Here is a 19,713-nt window from a genome sequence, read left to right on the forward strand (position 1 = left end):
CAATGAACTGTATGAAAGCGATTCTTCCTGAACAAGCTCACTGAGTGAGCCTTTCCTCAAACCACATCTGCTGAAAAGAAACTGCAACAAAGAACATGGAGCCAAACAGGAATGTGCGGCACAGTAAATGCTTCTGACAGCAGCCTGTGACGATAGTTTGAACATTTCTGAAAACAAAGGAGCAACCGATTTATATCCACAAAACATATTTTTGAGCTTCTATCATCCTGTCAAAGGAGCCAGGTTTTGCAGCTATGGCCAGATGTCGCATGGATTGCATAGAAAAGCCCCTTCAGAGCTTCTTTAAGAAGATGGGTAAATCTGTTGGATCCAATCCCTGGTGGTTCCTCATTGCCCCCCTTATTGTCTCTGCAGCTCTGGGAAGCGGGTTTTATTTTACTCAGGACAGAATCTCCAACAATATTGAAGAGGAGTTTACACCTTTTAATGGACCGGCCAAGACAGAGAGGAAGTACTTCAGTGAAATGTTTCCAGAAGATGATTCCATGTTTTCAAGTTTGCGGCAGACCACAGATGGAAACTATGCCACTCTCATAGCTACAAGCGAGACTAATATTCTGACTGTTAAAATGCTTGAAGAAATCCTCATGTTGGACTCTAAAATCAAGAACATGTTGGTAGAATTTGACAAGGAATCATTTAAATATGAGGGCATCTGTGCTAAGGTGATGAAAAACTGCATTTCAAACATCATTCTAGATATCATTCAATACAATGCCGAAAATATAAAAGCTGTCACACTGACATTCCCGTGGTATCACAATGGTAACACAAATTTGCCGTTGTATACAAGTCTGGGGGGTGTGACTCAAGGAGACACTTCAGTTGTTGAAAGCGCTAAAGCTATACAACTCTATTACTATTTAAAAGAGGGCAACAAAACAAAAAATGACCTTTGGTTGGAAAGCTTCATTAGTTTGGTGTCAAATAGCTCCTCACCTTCCCTCCAGGTAAGAACTCACATTTTGTGTTTAAGTTATTATCCTCCCACTTGGTGAGATTGTTCCTGCTCATTCTTTTTCCAATCTTCTAGGTATCATACTCCACCTCAATGTCAATGCAGTGGGAATTTGAGAAATCTCCAGATTCTGTCATCTCTTTATTTTCCATCACCTACTCTATTGCCATCACATTTTCCATTATAACTTGCTGGAGGTCAGAAAAACATAACAGCCAAGCCTGTCATTGAATGTATATTTGACAAATTACTTTAAAGATAAAATAAAATATGAGTTTGTTTTTTCAGGTTGGATAATGTGAGGACGAAGGTGTGGGTGGGGTTCTGCGGCGTTCTCTCTACAAGTCTAGCGGTCGTGAGTGGTTTTGGTTTGCTCTTGTTGGTGGGCCAGCCTTTTGTAATGACAGCTGCCTCCTGTCCCTTCATGATTCTAGGTGAGGCTCTGTTAAACATTCAGGTCAAAGTGTTCAGTTAAGGCAGCAGTTTGTAGAAAATGTTATGCCAGAAAAAGCTTTAGCAAGATTTTCACAGCAGCGATTGTCAACAAGACCTGCATTCTTAAAATAACACTTACAGTTGATTGATTTCAATGTTTTCTAAGAAACTACCATTACAGCTGATGGTAACCCTGTCATTAGTGCTCTCTATCTCCCCTAACCCTAGCCTTGTAGACACTCACACAAACACACACCAATACTCTAAGCCTGAAGTCTTATTTTGTATTTTAAAAATATTCCCCACTCTGACTTTTATCACTAAAGGTATTGGGATCGATGATATGTTCATCATGATCTCCTGCTGGCAACAGACTCGTGTTCTGGACAGCGTGCCAAAACGGCTGGGTGAGACCTACAAAGATGCTGCCATCTCCATTACCATTACCACCCTCACCGATGTGCTGGCTCTCTTCCTGGGCTGCATCACACCCTTTGGCTCAGTCCAGTCCTTCTGCCTCTATGCTGGAATTTGTCTTTGCTTCTGTTACTTCTACAGCCTGACTTTCCTGGGTGCATGCATGGCTTTAAATGGGCAGAGAGAAGCAGAGAACAAGCACTGGATCACCTGCATCGAAGTCCCAAGTGATGCACCAGGGAAATCAAAAGCCTTCTGGTTGTGCTGTACTGGGGGTTGGTACAACAAAGATACTGAAAAAGAGGAAACAGAGCCCATAAGTTCTTTTTTTGAGAAGTTCTACGGTCCATTTCTGACCCACAAAGTGACAAAAGTCTTTGTGTTTGTCCTTTATGCAGGTTATTTAGCTGCTAGTATCTATGGCTGTGTAATCTTAAAAGAAGGACTTGATACTAAGAACCTGGCTTTGGATGATTCTTACATTATCAATTACTACAACCATGAAGAGGAGCACTTCAATGAATATAGCTTCAGTGCAATGGTGGCAATAGAGCAGCAATTCCCCTACTGGGACAAAGACCAACGGAAGCAATTAAATTCTTGTATTTCAAGTTTTGAATCACTGAAATTTGTCAATAACACAATGGCTTGGTTCATTTTCTTTGAAAACTATGCAGAAGCCAATAATAAGCCCATAAGCTCCCAGGAGGATTTCCTAAACAACCTGAAACCTTTCTTAAATTTTGACCCATTCTTAGCACAAGACATCCAATGGACTCCAGACGATAAGATTCAGGCATCTCGCTTTTTCCTTCAGACAAAAAACAACGTACCGATGGCAGATATGATGGTGGAGCTCAGGAAAACTGCAGAGGAATGTTCAGTGGAGCTCCTGGTGTACCACCCTTCTTTCATCTACTTTGACCAGTACACTGTCATTTTAAATAACACCATCCAAACCATGCTCACCGCTGTGATCGTAATGCTTGCAATCTCTCTCGTACTCATACCCGATCCTCTCTGCTCACTTTGTGTAGTGTTTGCAATTGTTTCAGTCATCACCGGCGTGACGGGATTCATGTCCCTCTGGGGCGTCAATCTGGATTCCATCTCCATGATCAATCTGGTCATGTGCATCGGTTTCTCGGTAGATTTCTCGGCGCACATTTGCTACTCTTTTGTTTCGAGTCCCAAAAGTGACGCCAATGAGAAAGCTATTGAGGCTTTGGCGATTTTGGGTTACCCAGTACTGCAGGGAGCACTGTCCACTATCTTAGGTGTGGTGGTGTTGAGCGTGTCTGGGAGTTACATATTCCGGACATTTTTCAAAATCGTGTTTCTTGTCATTGTGTTTGGACTGTTCCACGGCTTGACATTTATTCCAGTGTTTCTCACGTTGTTTGGGGCCTGTAGCAAGTCACGTTGAGCTGATGCCCAGTGCGTCCATCTGCAGATTTGACAACATTTCAATTACACTCACGCTAAAACTGTGGATGCCATGCCTTTAACTTGATATCTATATATATATATCTATATATATATATATATCTCATGTAAAAAAAAAAAAAGGACTATTGTTTAAAATATAGCAAACCTGTGCGCTCATGCTAAGATACTTTCAGTGTGTGAAAACACACTGAAAGTATCTATATATATATATATATATATATATATATATATATATATATATCTCTCTCTATCTATCTAGATATATCTATATATCTATCTCTCTATATATCTATATATATTTATTGTTCATCTCTAATATTTTAGGCTCTTTATCTAACAATACAAAACACCTTGAGGCAACTGAGGTCATGACCTGGTGCAACATAAATAATAAACAGATTTGAATTGAACTGAATAAAGATTTAATAATTGCTGAGATTTTGGGGGGTGTTTAGTTGTGTCACTTATTACAAGGATGTATATGTAGTGTTGTTTTATGTGCATTTTAAAATAAATAAAGTCACCTGTACACACTTAAGTCTTTATTTGGGTTCCTTTTCCTTTACACTGAGGAGAGATGTACAGCAGAGAGCCATTCAGTGTACACAGAATAAAAGCTTCACTATACATCTATATACAATGTTCCCCTTACACCCCTTATATATACACAGATAAGTTACTCACTAAAAGGCGAACAAACAGAATATACTGTGGCAAACTGGAAAAAAAAATAAAAATCAAACATCAAGATGCACAACATGCTGAAATCAGCGTTCTAAATATGGATTACATACACATTTGGAGAAAGACATTCACTGCTTTGACGTAGATTTGTACAGACAATCTGTGCTGGTAAGTGTTTGATTTGGAGTCATCTTACAATTAAATGAAATTCATTTTCCCCTCACATCTTCTTTCACACCTGGAGAAAAGTACCACAAAACATTTAGCATTGTTTGTCCACTTTGCAATGGAGATTTGTTTACTAAGCAGTCCAGTATGCAGGACCAGACACGGGCTAGAAGCCTTTCGACAGTTAAGCGATGAGAACGGGGACTGAAGCACAATACTGACAGCTGGCCTTTTAGCTTCTCAGAATAACTGCAGAGTCTTTATTTCACAATTTGCATGTACAAGAAAAACTACTATGTCACTGATGAGGCTTCCAAAAGCCAATCTCAAACTTTTTAATTAAATTATGGCATTATTTTTATTTCAGAACTAAAAGCCTTCCGATCCCAAAGCTGTATTGCTACGCCAAACACAGCCACTTTACGTCACGTGCTTTTCTGAAGCTGAGGGGCAGTTTTTCTTCCATTTGTACGCTTGAAAGAAAAGGGCACAAAGAGTGCACACGAACATTTTAAATATCCACGCTTAGCCAAGGTGCTGAGCCATTGTAGTTCAACTTTATCCTACTTCGGAAGAAAAAAAATTATATAGTAACCTTCAAAAGAAAGCAGCAGGGGAGTAAGATACACTGGAAACACACCTCACAAATATCAGATATGAACACAAACACATGAAGAGAACTGAAACATGAGTAGAGATTCACATATATTCTGGACGCTGTATCAACAATGACCTCTTTGGGTTGATAATATATGTGGCGTATCCAATTGACCAGAAGTGAATCTGTCTGGCTAAAGATTAATATGGTGATACAGCTGAGTTATGAAGAACCCTAAAAGAAATTCAGATGCTGTTATGTTAGCAGTATATATTTACATTCATGTTTTGTTTCCTCCCACCAAGCAATATAATGACCTGAGCAAAATTTTTAATATTAAACATTTAGTCATTCAACCTTTAATCCCATACAGTGAGCCAGTACTGCTGCTTACATGTGAACACGGGGCACTCATGTTTATGCTTTAAATAACAGCACTACTTATCTGGGGATAGTGATGGGATTCTGTGAAGGTGAGACAGCATGAAGGGATGGGATTTTCCCCACAGGAACACTTGTAAAGTGACATTATAAATGCAGGCCTCTGAGTCCATCCTTCCTTTTTCTATCAGTTGACCTCTTAAAATCTACCTCCTCCTCTGCCTGTGCCCAGAGATATTTGGGTCCTCTCAGGGTTCATCTGGTCTCCAGGGTTTTGCCCTCCAGGACCAGCTGAATCTCTTTGGCATCTAGTGTCTCGTACATGAGCAGAGCATCTGCCAGGTTCTTGTGCTCTTTAGCATGAGACTTCAGCAGGGCTTTGGCACGCTCATATGACTCCTGGAGAGAGCAAGAGAAAAGATGTCAGAGAACATAAACAAAATGTAATTTTCTTTTTAAAGAACAGGAGCTGAGTTAGTTTTTAACATTATATAACAGATCACACAGACCTTGAGTAACACTCTGATTTCTTGCTCCACAGCTGCTTGTGTCTCTGGGCTTTGTGCTGCCAGATCAGTGTAGGTCATTATACCCAGCTAAGAGACACACAGGCAAAGGGGATGCTTGAAAAAAAATGAATGTAAGGACATAAAGTCTTTCACTTTGTGCTGCTTTTAAGCAAATATACCTTTTCACACATTCCATATCTGGTTACCATCATCTTAGCAATCCTGGTGGCACTATCAAAGTCGCTTGATGCTCCTGAAGAACAAGAAATGACTCATTCAATCCTACATCATAAATCATTAATTCCACCTTATCCTGCAACTTTCTTCACCTAAGAATCAGTGTGTTTGTACAATCTACCCTCCCAGTTCACTCACTCTCTGGTCACTTCAAGGACATTTTCTTACCAGTTGTGATGTAATCATGGCCAAATATGATTTCCTCAGCTACACGGCCGCCCATGCTGACATCCATCTGGGCCAGAAGTTGAGAGCGAGTCTCGCTCCACCTGTCATTCTCTGGAAGCATGGAGACCTTCAAAGAAGCATTGAAGGTGAAGTTGAGGATGTAGAAGATAAAGTTTTAACCAGGCATTCAAGTTTAAAGTTATGTAGTGAGAGTATGAACCAGCTCCAGCTTTCCTTACATGTCCCAGACTGGGGCCTCTGGGCATGATGGTAGCCTTGTTGATTGGCATCGCATCTTTGGTATAGAAAGCTACAATTGCATGGCCTGATTCGTGGTACGCCGTGATGCGCTTGTTCTTATCATCTATCTCTGCACTCCTTCTCTCTGGGCCTTGAGGAAAAACAAAGAAAAGACCACTGTTCACAGTGCTTGTTCAAAGGGGATCATCTGACTTTCGCGGTGACTTTCGCGGTGTTGTACATCTTTACACCAAACTATCACTCACCCATGAGGATTTTGTCTTTAGCAAACTCCAGCTCCTTCATAGTGACCATGTCTTTGCCATCAACCGCTGCCTTTAGGGCTGCCTGGTTCACCAGATTTTCAAGGTCAGCACCAGAGAAGCCCACGGTGCCTCGGGCAATAATATTGGCCTCGATAGCTGCAGAAATAACAAACAACATCCATGTGGTTATGAAAGGGCATTATAATGAACCTATTCCTCATTAGCAGATTCTAATTTCTCACTTGGATCCACTTTGATCTTCTTTAGGTACCAGTTGAGAATTTCTGTGCGTCCTTTCACATCTGGTTTGGGCACAGTCACTTGCATGTCAAAACGCCCTGGGCGAATCAGGGCACTGCAAGGGTAAAAAGAGATGATAAAGTGCAAGCATATAACTTGAAACACAGCCCGGAGGGTTTAGCTCTTTTTTGTTTGTATTGCCAATTACAACTGATAGAATGAAGACTGTAAACTTTGACATTTCTAAAATGTGAGCAGTGATATTTTCGCTGGGAATAAGAGGCAAAACATACTTATCTAAAGCCTCCGGGAAGTTGGTTGCCCCGATGATGATCACCCCTTCATTTGGTTTAAACCTACAAATTAAGATTTCAAAAATTTAAATGACTCTCATTTAAACCTCAAAAAATATACAGTACCATCATTATGCCACCCAAACCAATCACAAAATCTATCATTCTGTTTGTAATAACACACAACATTTAGCTTTTTGAGAAATCATTTTAGCCGACTTGCTTCCTGAACATTCATAAATGTGAGTTTTGATTTTACAGATTACCCATCCATCTCAGCAAGAAGCTGGTTGATCGTCTGTCTGGAGTAAGGGTGCATAGGAGATTCTATCCTTTTCCCACCCACGCTGTCCAGTTCATCGATGAAAATCACACAGGGAGCGTTGGCTTTGGCCTCCCCTTAAGAAAAGCAGTCACCCAAAAACAAACATATCAAGCAATCAACTTTAAACTCTAAATTAACTAATACAAAAAAAAAAAGGATGCTAATAACTTTTTTTTTTTTTTTTTTTTAATAAACGCACTGAAGAGATTCCTGATGCGACTCGCTCCCACTCCAACGAACATTTCGTCAAACTCTGAGCCGGAGGCATAATAAAACGGTACGTCTGCCTCTCCTGCCACTGCTCTGGCCAGCAGGGTCTTTCCAGTCCCTGGAGGGCCCACAAGTAAAACTCCTAAATTAAAGAGAGAGGAGAAAATGAGTTTTGAAAGAGTAATGCCAGAGGTCACTGTGAATGTGCCACTGTGAAAAATAACCCACCTTTAGGCAGCTTTCCTCCCAAAGCTGTGAACTTTTGTGGGTTTTTAAGGAACTCCACCACTTCCTGCAGCTCATTCTTAGCTTCTTCGACCCCTTTCACATGCTCAAATGTCACATTTTTCATCTGCACAGGGTCCACGGCTGAGTCCAGGCCTGATGTGGTTCGGAACCGCACTGTCCAAAATGATTAGATTAAAGTTCGAAATCATGCGGCATGTCATGGTTAATCAACTCACACAGACAAACACATTACATGTTAGCCACATCACACAGCAGCACCACTGCAAATGGTTTAGTTGGAACAAGCTTGCTTAGCTTGCAAGTGTTTAGCTCTACTGTTAATATTTTAACTGATTATTAAAATATTAGTACTTTGGAGGCAAATTATTTTGAAACTAAGATCCAGTGTTTGGAGGGAAAGGGGGCCTTTACCCGATATGAAAGGTGTCTTCGAGATGCCATACAGCCCAACGAGAAGCAGCACCAGCAGGATTAGACGAGTCCTCCTAAGTGAGTCTGACGGTCAAACAAGAACATCAGCACAGTTTAATTCTGTATAATGATACCGAGTCTAGGTGTGTTTGTACTGAAACTTGCCTTGAGTTCGCTGTGTCAGGGCTTGAGCTTTCAGGAAACCCTCAGCGAAGCCCCTCTTGAACGCATCCTGCTGTCCATCAGGTATGTTCTTGTTCTTCACCATGCTGTCTAGACTTTCAACTTCTATCCCCTTGTCACGTGTGAGAAACCCCTGCAGTCCAAAGCAAGTCTGGTCAGTACTGCAATCTAAAAGCCTGCATCACTGTTACTCTTGCAAGAACCACCAGAGCCACAGGTTTTACAACTACAGGGACAAGATCAGCAAACCTCTTTCTAATATATATATAAAAAAATATTTCTTTGGTCATCAAGTTAAATTACAAGTCTGCAGGTGTCACAGACTAAACAGATATAAGCTGTCACACATTCCTCAAGTTTTGTGACTGTAAAAGGCAGGCTGTTTTTCATACTCGCTGTGCATTTTATCATGCACATTGATGACAGAAAGTATTAAAAATGTTATACACGTCCATAACATAAGGATTTGGCAATACATGCCAACCTTGTGAATAAACATGTACCTTCATAAAAGATGGCGTGAACCCTTCAGAGTCGGCAGGCCGTTCGAAAGCTGACTGCAGTCGTCTTGTTTTGCTCCTTAAAGTTTTAAAACCTCTGGTCTGAACCAACGCTGAAATAAATCATGCAGACATAAACATAGTAAAGTCATCAGCAACTTTATCAAAAACAGAGTCCAGTAAAATAGCTCTTATCAGTTATGTCAATGGGATGAACAAAATACAGGAAATACTTATAGATCTGAGCTCAGCCATAAACATCACTTAGAATTAACGCCTTTATAACAATTTCAAATAAACGTTTAAAAAGTTCCAGCAGGAGAGCTTGTATAGACGTTTCACAAGTGTATCTAATAAATTGGTCAGTGAGTGTAAATGTATATGTTGTTACAGCTAGAAGTACAACGCAAATGTAAGATATGCTTGCAATGACCCTGTCAGTAATGTCAGCCTGTCTTGCTTTCACATAAACATACAAACCAACTCAGATCATTTATTTGTTGTAACTCAATATGAAGTTAGAGTCTTTCATAAAATTATTGAACTACTTTGTAATCCATGGTTACCTGGCCGGTACTGGAGATCTGTACAGACAGACTGAAGTGGTGAAGGGTGCAGCCTTGAAAACACCGGTGTCAGCACGCGACTCCATGAGAAGCCTGGGGAGAGAGAACAAAGTATAAGTGTCGTTTAAATCATGAGGTAACTGCAGGGCAAACTGGCAGCAGATGCCTTACTGTCTCATTAAGGCCTCAGTCACACAAGCTTAGAGACCAGCTGGCAGTCATTTGGCAACTACTGGTCATAAGAGAAAAGTGTGCATTCATCAAAATGTTGCAAGTGGTTGCTGGCAGTCACCAGGCTTAGAGACCAGTCAGTGAGAAACCTGTAACCACAGAGGCTCACTTCCTTTAAGCAAGGGGGAAAAAATGCATTCCATGTTTGGCTGGCAAGTGGTTGCTGGAGATTGATGGGCGGGAAATTGGTTGCAAAGACATATATGGTGCTGCACGAAAAAGGTTCTTTTGACTGCTTCGGTCACTAACAGGCTGCACAGTTGCTCAAAGTTTGCCTGGAAGATGAACTAAAAGTGATGGCACCAATCTGCTAGAAACCCAAGCATGGTTTCTGATGCAACCGATTTCACCAGGGGAAAGTACATTTTTCCCTCGCAACCTGAAATTGCAATAGGGTTGCTAACTGGTTTGTCGGCCTGTGTGACAATCATTTAGTAGCTACACTAATCAATCTGATGTGAGATAGAGATATATTGAGATACATCTTCCTCACCATGCTTATTGTGGAAAAAGGAATGTGTGGAGAGATGCGAGGTCCTCCAGGCCGTCTGACCACCAAATGCAAGTGGTGCTTCCTGTGGGCTCAAGTGTGGCAACACACGAGTCACCAGCTCATCCAGCTGCTGCGTTCCCAGATCTGATAAACCCAGCTCCCGTAAATTCCACACAGACTGTAAACAAAGTACATAGCTTTTTTTAATAACATTGAGCATGCAATGTTTTCGTTATTGCTCAGAACATTAAAGCAAGTGTCAGGATATGCACTTGTACAGCGAGTACCTCGGCACAGTGTAGTTCTGGGTCTGCAGCACGCTCCTTATGTTTTCTTGATTTGCAGGAGGCACTGCTGCTGCTCCCCACTGAGCTTTTCAGAGAGTGGAGGACGTTGATGAGGTGACTCAGGGGTACAGTCACCTGTGGTCATTGCAATCAGTTGGTGAATGACTAGCACGTTGTGAATATCAAAAGATACACTTACAAGCTGAAGGCTGCTCATATTGAGACTGGTGACGATGTAGACAGATTACGTTAACTAGCCGGTGTTGCAAAGTTGGATGGCATAAACAAACACAAACATAGCTACATATAGGCGATTGACAGATTAATTAATGACACATCGCTCAATGACGCAGTTTACTATTTGACACACAACTAAGGACACAGCGGAGACTGGGAAACTATCATTAACGCGCTAGCCAAAACTTCTCTCAACGACCCACGTTGCTTATTTTACTTTAACTACGGGAAAACAGCAGATAACTGGTGTGGCAACTTGTCCACCGATGTAAATGCACAGTTCAAAATAAACTACAACGAAAGACAGCAGGGGGAGTCATACAAACATGCTAAGGTTAAGCTAGCTTACTAGCACGTTCAAGTGAACCAAAAGAACAAGAGCGCTACTATTAGCTTGAGCTAACTTATCCTGCTTTCTTACCTGAGGCTGGACCGTCGTTGACAAGGAAAACATATTTAATTGTCACCTGTGCAAGACCCCAGTTAAGCTATATGCAAGTTATATGACTGTCCCTGAGAGTTAAAGGTCCGTGTTTGCGGCAAGAAGTGACAGCGGAAAATAACCCGGATATGACCTCCGCCATGTTGTGACAAATTTTGTATCCCGGTCGAAATTTGACTCCCTTTTGTGGTCACGCTAAAGTACCTATTTATTTATTTTTAAAGAAATGTCCACATTGTTTTGCCCAATCTTGAGATGGAAATGAATCAAGCATAACTTTCAACCACTAAAACTGATTTATCTGTTCCGGAATGAAAGCATATAACTGTAAAAAAAAACAAAAGACATAATAGTAATACGCATAAAAGTAAACGCACTTTACGGGGTTTTTTCAGCTTTTGTAAAAAAGTAATTTTGAAAATTCGTGGATAATAACAATAACATATTTCAGCTTTTTTTTTTTTTTTAAATAGCTTGCACATTCTGGTGGATTAACCGCTACAGAAAAATACAAAAATATTTTAGTAACTACTCACCCTGATAAATAGAAATAAGAAAACACTCTTGGAAAAAACTCACAGCCTCTCAAATAAGCATCAACATCATTAAAAATTTGATTGTTCTAAGAATGTCTTTATTACATTTGCAATGTGCTTCATATGCTCATATTTTACAACTGTAAGCATTATCCTTACGTAAACCAAACAGTATTCTTCATTGTCTACTTAAAACTGGCAAGAAACAAGAATGTTTATATAGATATGTGGACTGTCTGCACTCTTCTCAGTTGTTTTTTTGTTTTTTGGTTACTATAACAGTAAAGCTATAAAATAAATAGTCTGACACAAAAATAATAATGTTTCTCACATCAAGTGTGTTTTTGACTTTAAAAGAAACTCTCCTAAAATATGTATCTATTCAAGACAACACATATAAAAGACCAATGTCTTTGTAATTACATTACAGTACATGTAATGGAACACTCTAGTTTGAGGGGAAAAACTAATTAAAATATAAAATGTACAATAAATAACTGGGAATGAGAATCTCTAAAACTCTTTATCGCTTGAAGTCTACAGCTATTGCATGACAATGAACCGTGAATTAACTTCACAAGTTATGCAAAGGTTCTGGAAATCTCCTCGTCATATATAAGATCACCACCTCATGACAGACTAACTGGAGCAAAGAAACTGGGCCAGCACTGGTGATGCATAAATCAAACCCTTTTCTTAAATACCTCAAAAGTCTGCTTCAAGTTAAAACGCTACACTACATCGCCAAGTTTCCAACCATCCGTTCATCTAAAACAGCCTTTTAAATTTCTACCGATGCCTCATTGCACTCTGCATCTGATTTTAGCTCAAGAAAGCCACAAAACCCCCAAAAAGTGCATCGTTTTCATCCACAGTTCATCTTCTTTGATCGATGTTGATAGTTGCCAGTAGTAGTAATAGACAATTCACGGTATGTTGCTGTGAGGAGAAAAGCAGAAACTGAATTTTAGTTGTGTTTCATTGTGGTCATAAAACAAGAAGAGTCATCCCTCACAACAAACCCAAATTATCTCCAAGAGACTTTTTCTCACCTTCTCTTTCGTTGTAAGTAAAGGTGGACAAGCCAGTGGGTGATAAGAGGCCAGAGTGCGGTGAACACGACTGTGAGTGGGGAGAAGTCACAAGGCCACCACGATGGTCTCAGGAACTTAAAAGAAAAATCAGAAATAAAAAAACAAGAGGGATAAAGGCACTCTGATTTCCCAGTGGAACTGAAAAAAGCCTCTAACTTCCACTTTGAAACAGTTCAGAGAGCACAAGGACTGCTAAAACACTGTTTTAATACAACATAGTGACATCAGCAGGTTTTTATGACAACACACTGATCTCTGACCTTTGACCTATGACCTTGAAATTGCGTATTTTATTATCTTTGCACAGAATTGGCTGAAATCTTTGATTTCTGTGGACTGTGAAAACTTGAGATATTATGATATATTCACATGTGTGAAACTTTCTGGCATCATTGTGAGGTCGTAGGGCACTGTATTGAAAAAAACAAAAAGTGCTGTACAGCTCTGTCCATTCACCTTCATATCATATATTACTCACTATGGTTTACTGAATTGTTTTATTCAACGTTAACTTTAACCACGGGCACTAACAACGAAGGCTAAGGTCAAATGTTTAGCAAACCGAGGTACTCATGTCCTCAAGGCCTCGTATATTGTTGTGAAGTTTGAAGATGATTTATTAAAACAATGCAGGTAATATAAAGTTTTTACTGATTTTCACATTTTGTGTGACTTTGAGCTTGACCTGATTTTCACCAAAATTAAATCAGCTCGAGCTGTTACTGCTATCGACTGTCACACAAAATTTGAACATGATATGCTGAAAACTATGGATGCTAGAGTGCTAACAAACAAACAGACAGGCAAACAAACCACTCTTCAGGGAGAGTATAATAACAGGTCATGCTTCATAGCTGAGAGCAAAAGAGCTTTTTAATGAGCACCTGTCTTGGTACAGTTACAGAGTCCCCCCGCCTTGGCAAAGATGATCTTGACTGAAAGAAAAGAAAACATGAAAATTAAAAAAAATGTTAAAGAAAACATCCTTAGAATCAGTGATTGTCTTGAAGGGAATGAAAATAAAATCAATTTAGAATTTGTCGATTTTAATTTAATTTTTTATGACTTAAAAAAGAGAAAAACTGTGACAAAAAGTTCCTTAATTGCACCTAAACAAGTGGCCACATGTCTGGTTGTTCACCTGTGACTTGGTCAGCTCCTCCAGAGCATGCAGCCTGTACAGCACATTGGCCATGTCACACTGCAGTCTCAGCAGAGCAGTGGCTATTTGCTCATTGATGCTTCCCCTGGTAACACTGCCAGGATGCAGTCTGCTCGGTGACACACAGCAGCAGGTGGCATTTACGCTCACACATGGCTCAGCGCTGCAGGTAGCCCTCGGTAACTGAGAACCTGGAAGGAGAACCAGAATACATACAGACTTTATGGAATGGTAGGGAGGGTATCTCATTTATTTAAATGCTCAGGAGAATAAACGGGGGAATACATTGTGAGAGACTGCTAAATCGGGGATTCAGCATCATCTGCAGTAATCTCACCTCTCCCTGTTCTTGACAAGGAGCTGTTGTGTTTTCTTGGACTAATCCCTTCTTTAACATCTCCTGTGAGGACATGATCTTCTCCATCTATCAGGGTGGTGTTGCTCTCAAACCAGACATCCCTTTGCTTCATCGAGCCAGCTCCTGATCCCTGTGAGAGGCCTTTGGACGTGGACAGCCGCTTAGCAGGAAAATGAAGAGCATCATCACACTTTGTATGGACGAAATATGAATAGCTCATGCGATGGACTATTTTTATTTGGAAAGCATGTTTCGCACCACACCTCATCCGTGGCTAGGTGCTCCATGGAGTCACAGAACTCTTCATTATCTGAGTCAGTGGATCGGTGGTTCTTCTCAAGAATAGCATCGTTATGATCTAAGGCACAAAAAAAGAAAGAGAAGAGCATGTCCAGCATTGTAAATTGTGCCTAAAACCTACATTTTTAAATTACAGGCTAAAGAGAACTATACTGTACAATTTGACAGCAATTTACAGATGATGTCTTATCAGATATTTTGGTTTTCCATATCCAGCATGCAATCCAATACAGAATGTTAGCATTTCTATGTAATCTTACCAGTCAGATGTCCATTAACATGCATGTATGGGTTATACTGTACACTGGGCTCTAAGGTACATGCCAGCTCTTCCTCCTCCACATCGCTGTTGAGGGAGCTGTGGGTCCCGTTGGTGAAGGAGGACACACTGGGCTCCACACTGCTGCAGGAGCCTTTAGTGTCAGACAACCTCCACCTCTTGTCCTCCACCATTAACAGCCGTGGGTCAGGACTCCAGTCTGACATAACACAAAGACATGGACTATGGGAAAGAATTATGAAAATACTTTTTCTTTATCTGATAGAAATGCTGTGTATTATTTATACGTTTTTCCTTATTTTCTGTGATATGTAATAATAATGGATTGCATTTATATAGCGCTTTTCGGGACCCTCAAAGCGCTTTACAATTCCACTGGTGAATGGCCTGGCCGGTGGCCTGTATTTGTACAGCGCTTTACTAATCCCTAAGGACCCCAAAGTGTGAAGGCAAGCTACAGTTGTAGCCACAGCTGCCCTGGGGCAGACTGACAGAGGTGAGGCTGCCATATCGTGCCATCGGCCCCTCTGGCCATCACCAGTAGGCGGTAGGTGAAGTTACTTTCCCAAGGACACAACGACCGAGACTGTCCGAGCCGGGGCTCAAACCGGCAACCTTCCAATTACAAGACGAACTGCCAACTCTTGAGCCACGATCGGCCCACATATATACCTACTGTGACAATGGTGGGTAATCATATTAACACCAAAAATGTCTTAATATGATCAGTACAAACCTCCGCTCACTTCATGGTGTTTATGAGGGGCAGCCAATCAGAAAACGTTGACTTACAGTGAAGGGGATGGGAGATATAATGGTTTCAGACTGAGGGTTACACCGAGGCACGCAATAAATATTATGTAGATCTGTGAATCGTGCAAAGCTATTATAACCTAGTCGTCTTGAGTTTAAAACTAAAAATATGGAACTGGAAAAATCCCATCCACGTGTGTCTTGCATCCTTTAAATATTCAACATTTCATGATTTTTTTGTATTTTTCCTGGAAAGAAAAGGGGGAAAAAATTCCCAAAAAATCTCAGCTAATGGTCTTATCTAATACTTGGCAAAAAGGGTTTATGGGATCCCAAAGAGAAGACTTAATAGCTGCACTGATTTCCTGCTAAACTCATTAAAACAGGCAAACACATAAGGAAAGTTAGGAGAGAAGCAATTATTTGGCTGTATGTTGCCTCTACAACAACACAAACCAGCACCTCTGTCAGCCCATGACCCAAACTACACTGTACCTCTTTCCTCCTCCTTGTCTTCATGGTCCGCATTGTGTCCTTCATCCCCATTTTCCTCTTCCTCACTTGTCCTCCATTCACTACTTCCCTCATTTCTCTCCACGCCACTATTCTCCTCGCTACTGACACTCAAGTCTCGAGCACTGTTGTCGTTTTCGTTTTCGTGGAGGTTCTGAATATCATCCCACAGATCCCCATACCCTGAACAGTGAGGGAAATGCTGTTGATTAATTCAAAAATTGCATATAGATGCACAGCAAAAATCTGCACAACAGAAAAGCCACACAGGAAACTTGACATCACTTCACGGGGTCTGCACACTGTAACAACGCCACAATGCGAGCCAACAGACCAACACGCCTTACCACAGCACATACTAGACATGACAAAAAAGCACAAGAAAATCTGCTCTAATTTTTTATTTTTTTACAGCTCATACAGCTTAATGCAGAGACGATTTTCACTCAGCTGCAACAGCAATGAAAGCAACGTAACTAAACTAAAAAACTCTATCAAGTCTACAGCCATCGCAAACACCAAGGACTTGCCTTCCATTGTTGGCTTCTTAAAAGGTTTAACCAGCTCATCTAGGGATAAAAAAAACATGTAAGACATGCATTAAGAAAAAAAAGATCACCATATCACCCCATCTGAGCAGCGCTGCTATCACCTGCAGGCTACTGTGTTTTCATTTCCTTTGACGTGCCTTCACATGTGGACTAAAAGCCACACGAAACCCCTCAAAACATTTACAGTCACTTAGCAACAGGGTCATTACAATGTTTAGCAGATAGATGAGTGTTTCAAAATCGATACTGGGAAAATGAGAGAGAGCACCATCACAAATTTTCGATATGACATTAACAGAAACTTGTTCGTTATTTGGCTTTCAGTACATATCACATTGAAGTTGGATGAAAATGTATTTAGATTTAATCTCTGTGAAAGCTCTTGTTTTAAAGAAAATCAAGTGTGTGTGTATGAGAAGCTGTAAACTAAATATATGCCTAATATATGCAAAACGTTGGTTTCTACAGGCCTCCAAATCTGCTGTCAGAGGCCGACAGCCAAACATTTTAGGGACTGCAAGCATCCATCACTTTATATGAACTTTAATTGATAGTCCACAGTCACGGAGCCGCCAAACCAGACATTTACCTTAAAGATGTGAAGGATCCAGCTCAACTAGTTTTCTAGATAACGGAATTTGACTGAATTTATTTATTTTGCAAAATTTGATGAATTGAGATGGAATGCCGTCATGTCATGACACCATACTGATCAGAAACACGACAACTTGAGAATACTCCATAGGCATGTTTCCAGGCTTGCTTTACCCGCATGTTGTGCAAAGGGCCTGGTGAAGGGTCTCCTGTCCACCTCATTTTCTTCAGCCTCCTCTCCCTCTACCTCTGTGTAGAAATTTCCCAGCATCTGTACCAGGTCAGACACATCTTCTGAAATTGGCACAGTCTCCAGAATCTGAAAACACACATACAAATTTGATAAATCAACAGAAAGGCTCTTTTGATTCGGGAGCATTATGGTACAAATGCATGCAAGTTGAGGCAAACAACAGTGCCAATAAGATACTTTACATTTTGCAAGAGAAGAGTTGTTTAACACATCCCTCGACTAAATGCCCGCGCTTTTCTGAGCACGCCAAGTCATTTATTCAAAGCATGATGCCACGAGTGTTTATTATTCTGCGTGCTGCTTCTATTCAGCCCCAGTTTTGCCTGAAAGGACTTACCAGCTGGATGTTCTCAATATAACTCTTCATGGCTTCCTCCTTTGTCATATTTCCTAAAGAGCTCCATGCATCCCTGAGAACACAAAGTCATAGTTCAAAATCAACTGAGGCTGTGAAGTTGAAGTATTTTCTGTGTTTGTGCAACAGTATACGGGGGAGAACTAAGTGCATTTGGCTCCATAGTAAAATAGCCATGCAGTGGCCATACGTGCCACAGGGGAGGGACCCCGATAATAAAAACTAGTTGGGGTATTATGGGTCCATATTAGAAATGCATATACCATTTAGCTTTTCCATGGGTGTCCCAGAAGCCGGTTGGTCTGGAAATGTTGCACGGCCCCATAGTGGCCTGCTTATGGTAACTGTAGAACATCAGCATCATGTCATCAGATGGCTGAAAAGTACCTAAAAAATAAGGAAACAACAGAAAGGCAAGCTCAGGCTTTGTGTGCAGTAAACCAGTAACACACAATGTGGCAAAGATGCATGAAGTGTCTGATTCGGTTAATCAGCTCTCATCCCTGTAGCAGCTTTGGGGTCAGCCAAGTGTGAGTGACAGCTCTTAAGTGCAACACATGTAGGTCAATCACACAGAGTGAACAAACAAGCCCAGTGAGGACAGATTTTACACTCCACAGCTGATCATTGAGCACTCGAGTTCAACCATTTTCTACTTATTTTCCCACACGGGCTCTATGGCAGATTTTAATAAGTCATCACCTTCTTCGGGCAAACTCCGGACCACTTTAACTGCCGCAGCAAATTTCGCCTCCAGGCTGTGCTTGTCCTCCTCCTGCGCCATGCCGAGTCCACTGAAGGATGACATGAAGGAGTCCTCACATCTTGAGCAAGAAATTGAAGCAATTAATGAAAAAAAAAAAAAAAATCAGAAAGAGCTGAAGGGAGGGGGTGACACAGTTTGTTCACCACTGCACCTTGCTGGCACCTGTCCTGTATTTGTAAAAGGCCAGCTGCTTTCTCTCTAATCTGGGATTTTGAGATGAAATTGTTCTATAAAATTACCCTCGTCGTTTTTTTTCGTTCAGCGATAACAGACTATATTCTCCGAGTGAAATGCATTTTTCTGTGGTTCATTTGCTCACTCACCATCAAGTTCACATTGGCCGGTAAGATAATTATTTCATTAGCCCGGTGTCTGTCTGCAATATGCAGCAAAAAAGCCAATCTGCTCCGGTCAAGGATGAGCCAAACACGCAACGTTTGAGCCTTAAACACGTCTGGGTGATGTAGTTTTATTCAGTAAAAAAAACTGCAGATAGTAGTGCACATCTCAACGCTTAAGCATTCAAATCCCACAAACCTCTCTGAGCGGAGCTTTAAACCGAAGTGGTGAGTGGGAAATGTAGGAATCTGCGTCTAGGTCTCTTTTTTGTCCAGGCAGCAAAAGAAAATAGTTCTCTTTCTCTTTTCTTAAAATTAAACTAAACCTATAAAGGATATTGTCAATGCTGATGATTCAATAAGACACGTTCTGTTATTTTGTAAACACATCAGATTAGAGTTTTATAGCGCCTATTCCCAGACTGTCTTGTAGAATTTAAGCTATATATTTTTATTTTTATGTGCTCCAGATAAAAATATTTCTATATTTTTCATAGGCCTGTTTTTAAATTAGTGTTTGATGGATGTTAATGTTGCAAAATGGGTTGATAATGGTGATGTATAAACAAAATATATTAATTTCAAGCTAACGTTGTTTCTCTTTGACTGTTTGTGTGTGTGAGGAAAGAAGAATTTAAAGATGTGACACGTGTCTACATGAG

General features: G+C 40.6%; 3 protein-coding genes across 3 annotated transcripts; 1 reads left to right on the forward strand and 2 right to left on the reverse strand.

Annotated features, from left to right (window-relative positions):
- Positions 1 to 254: 254 nt before the first annotated feature.
- On the forward strand, positions 255 to 3,257 carry ptchd3b (patched domain containing 3b). The gene is made up of 4 exons (XM_085378582.1): positions 255 to 971; positions 1,055 to 1,176; positions 1,268 to 1,413; positions 1,741 to 3,257. The coding sequence occupies exons 1-4, from the start codon at positions 255 to 257 to the stop codon at positions 3,255 to 3,257; spliced, it is 2,502 nt and encodes an 833-aa protein (XP_085234708.1).
- Positions 3,258 to 3,815: 558 nt separating this feature from the next.
- On the reverse strand, positions 3,816 to 11,299 carry yme1l1b (YME1-like 1b). The gene is made up of 18 exons (XM_085377290.1): positions 11,178 to 11,299; positions 10,520 to 10,654; positions 10,233 to 10,410; positions 9,509 to 9,601; positions 8,946 to 9,055; positions 8,431 to 8,575; positions 8,260 to 8,349; positions 7,828 to 8,001; positions 7,589 to 7,741; positions 7,331 to 7,463; positions 7,065 to 7,127; positions 6,774 to 6,886; positions 6,532 to 6,687; positions 6,265 to 6,416; positions 6,026 to 6,152; positions 5,800 to 5,873; positions 5,621 to 5,707; positions 3,816 to 5,510 (listed from the first exon to the last, which is right to left on the reverse strand). The coding sequence occupies exons 1-18, from the start codon at positions 11,208 to 11,210 to the stop codon at positions 5,367 to 5,369; spliced, it is 2,160 nt and encodes a 719-aa protein (XP_085233416.1). The 5' UTR covers positions 11,211 to 11,299; the 3' UTR covers positions 3,816 to 5,366.
- A 1,483-nt stretch (positions 11,300 to 12,782) lies between these two features.
- Positions 12,783 to 18,755, reverse strand: LOC146613840 (acyl-CoA-binding domain-containing protein 5-B-like). Its single transcript, XM_085378798.1, has 12 exons — positions 18,650 to 18,755; positions 18,211 to 18,334; positions 17,930 to 18,002; positions 17,514 to 17,658; positions 16,725 to 16,763; positions 16,177 to 16,377; positions 14,909 to 15,127; positions 14,612 to 14,706; positions 14,328 to 14,508; positions 13,970 to 14,181; positions 13,713 to 13,763; positions 12,783 to 12,902 (listed from the first exon to the last, which is right to left on the reverse strand). Exons 1-12 carry the CDS (start codon positions 18,753 to 18,755, stop codon positions 12,783 to 12,785), a joined length of 1,566 nt encoding a protein of 521 aa, XP_085234924.1.
- Between the last annotated feature and the right edge of the window lie 958 nt (positions 18,756 to 19,713).

The sequence above is a fragment of the Diplotaxodon limnothrissa genome, linkage group LG18 (assembly GCF_057381915.1).
Source record: "Diplotaxodon limnothrissa isolate DT_005_m linkage group LG18, D_limnothrissa_male_GT1.1, whole genome shotgun sequence".
Taxonomy (NCBI): Eukaryota; Metazoa; Chordata; class Actinopteri; order Cichliformes; family Cichlidae; genus Diplotaxodon; species Diplotaxodon limnothrissa.

What these genes read in the sequence shown, in the direction of transcription:
- ptchd3b (XM_085378582.1), top strand. Translation starts at nt 255, where the DNA reads ATGGCCAGATGTCGCATGGATTGCATAGAAAAGCCCCTTCAGAGCTTC. An exon ending in TCCATTATAACTTGCTGGAG is followed by an intron (nt 1,177 to 1,267) that starts GTCAGAAAAACA and finishes TTGTTTTTTCAG; the next exon opens with GTTGGATAATGTGAGGACGA. An exon ending in CTGTCCCTTCATGATTCTAG is followed by an intron (nt 1,414 to 1,740) that starts GTGAGGCTCTGT and finishes TTATCACTAAAG; the next exon opens with GTATTGGGATCGATGATATG.
- yme1l1b (XM_085377290.1), bottom strand. Translation starts at nt 11,210, where the DNA reads ATGTTTTCCTTGTCAACGACGGTCCAGCCTCAG. An exon ending in CTTTTTCCACAATAAGCATG is followed by an intron (nt 9,602 to 10,232) that starts GTGAGGAAGATG and finishes CTCTCTCCCCAG; the next exon opens with GCTTCTCATGGAGTCGCGTG. An exon ending in TAAAGACAAAATCCTCATGG is followed by an intron (nt 6,417 to 6,531) that starts GTGAGTGATAGT and finishes TTTTTCCTCAAG; the next exon opens with GCCCAGAGAGAAGGAGTGCA.
- LOC146613840 (XM_085378798.1), bottom strand. Translation starts at nt 18,755, where the DNA reads ATGTCATCCTTCAGTGGACTCGGCATGGCGCAGGAGGAGGACAAGCAC. An exon ending in TAAGAAGCCAACAATGGAAG is followed by an intron (nt 16,378 to 16,724) that starts GCAAGTCCTTGG and finishes CTCACTGTTCAG; the next exon opens with GGTATGGGGATCTGTGGGAT. An exon ending in AGCACCTAGCCACGGATGAG is followed by an intron (nt 14,509 to 14,611) that starts GTGTGGTGCGAA and finishes TTTCCTGCTAAG; the next exon opens with CGGCTGTCCACGTCCAAAGG.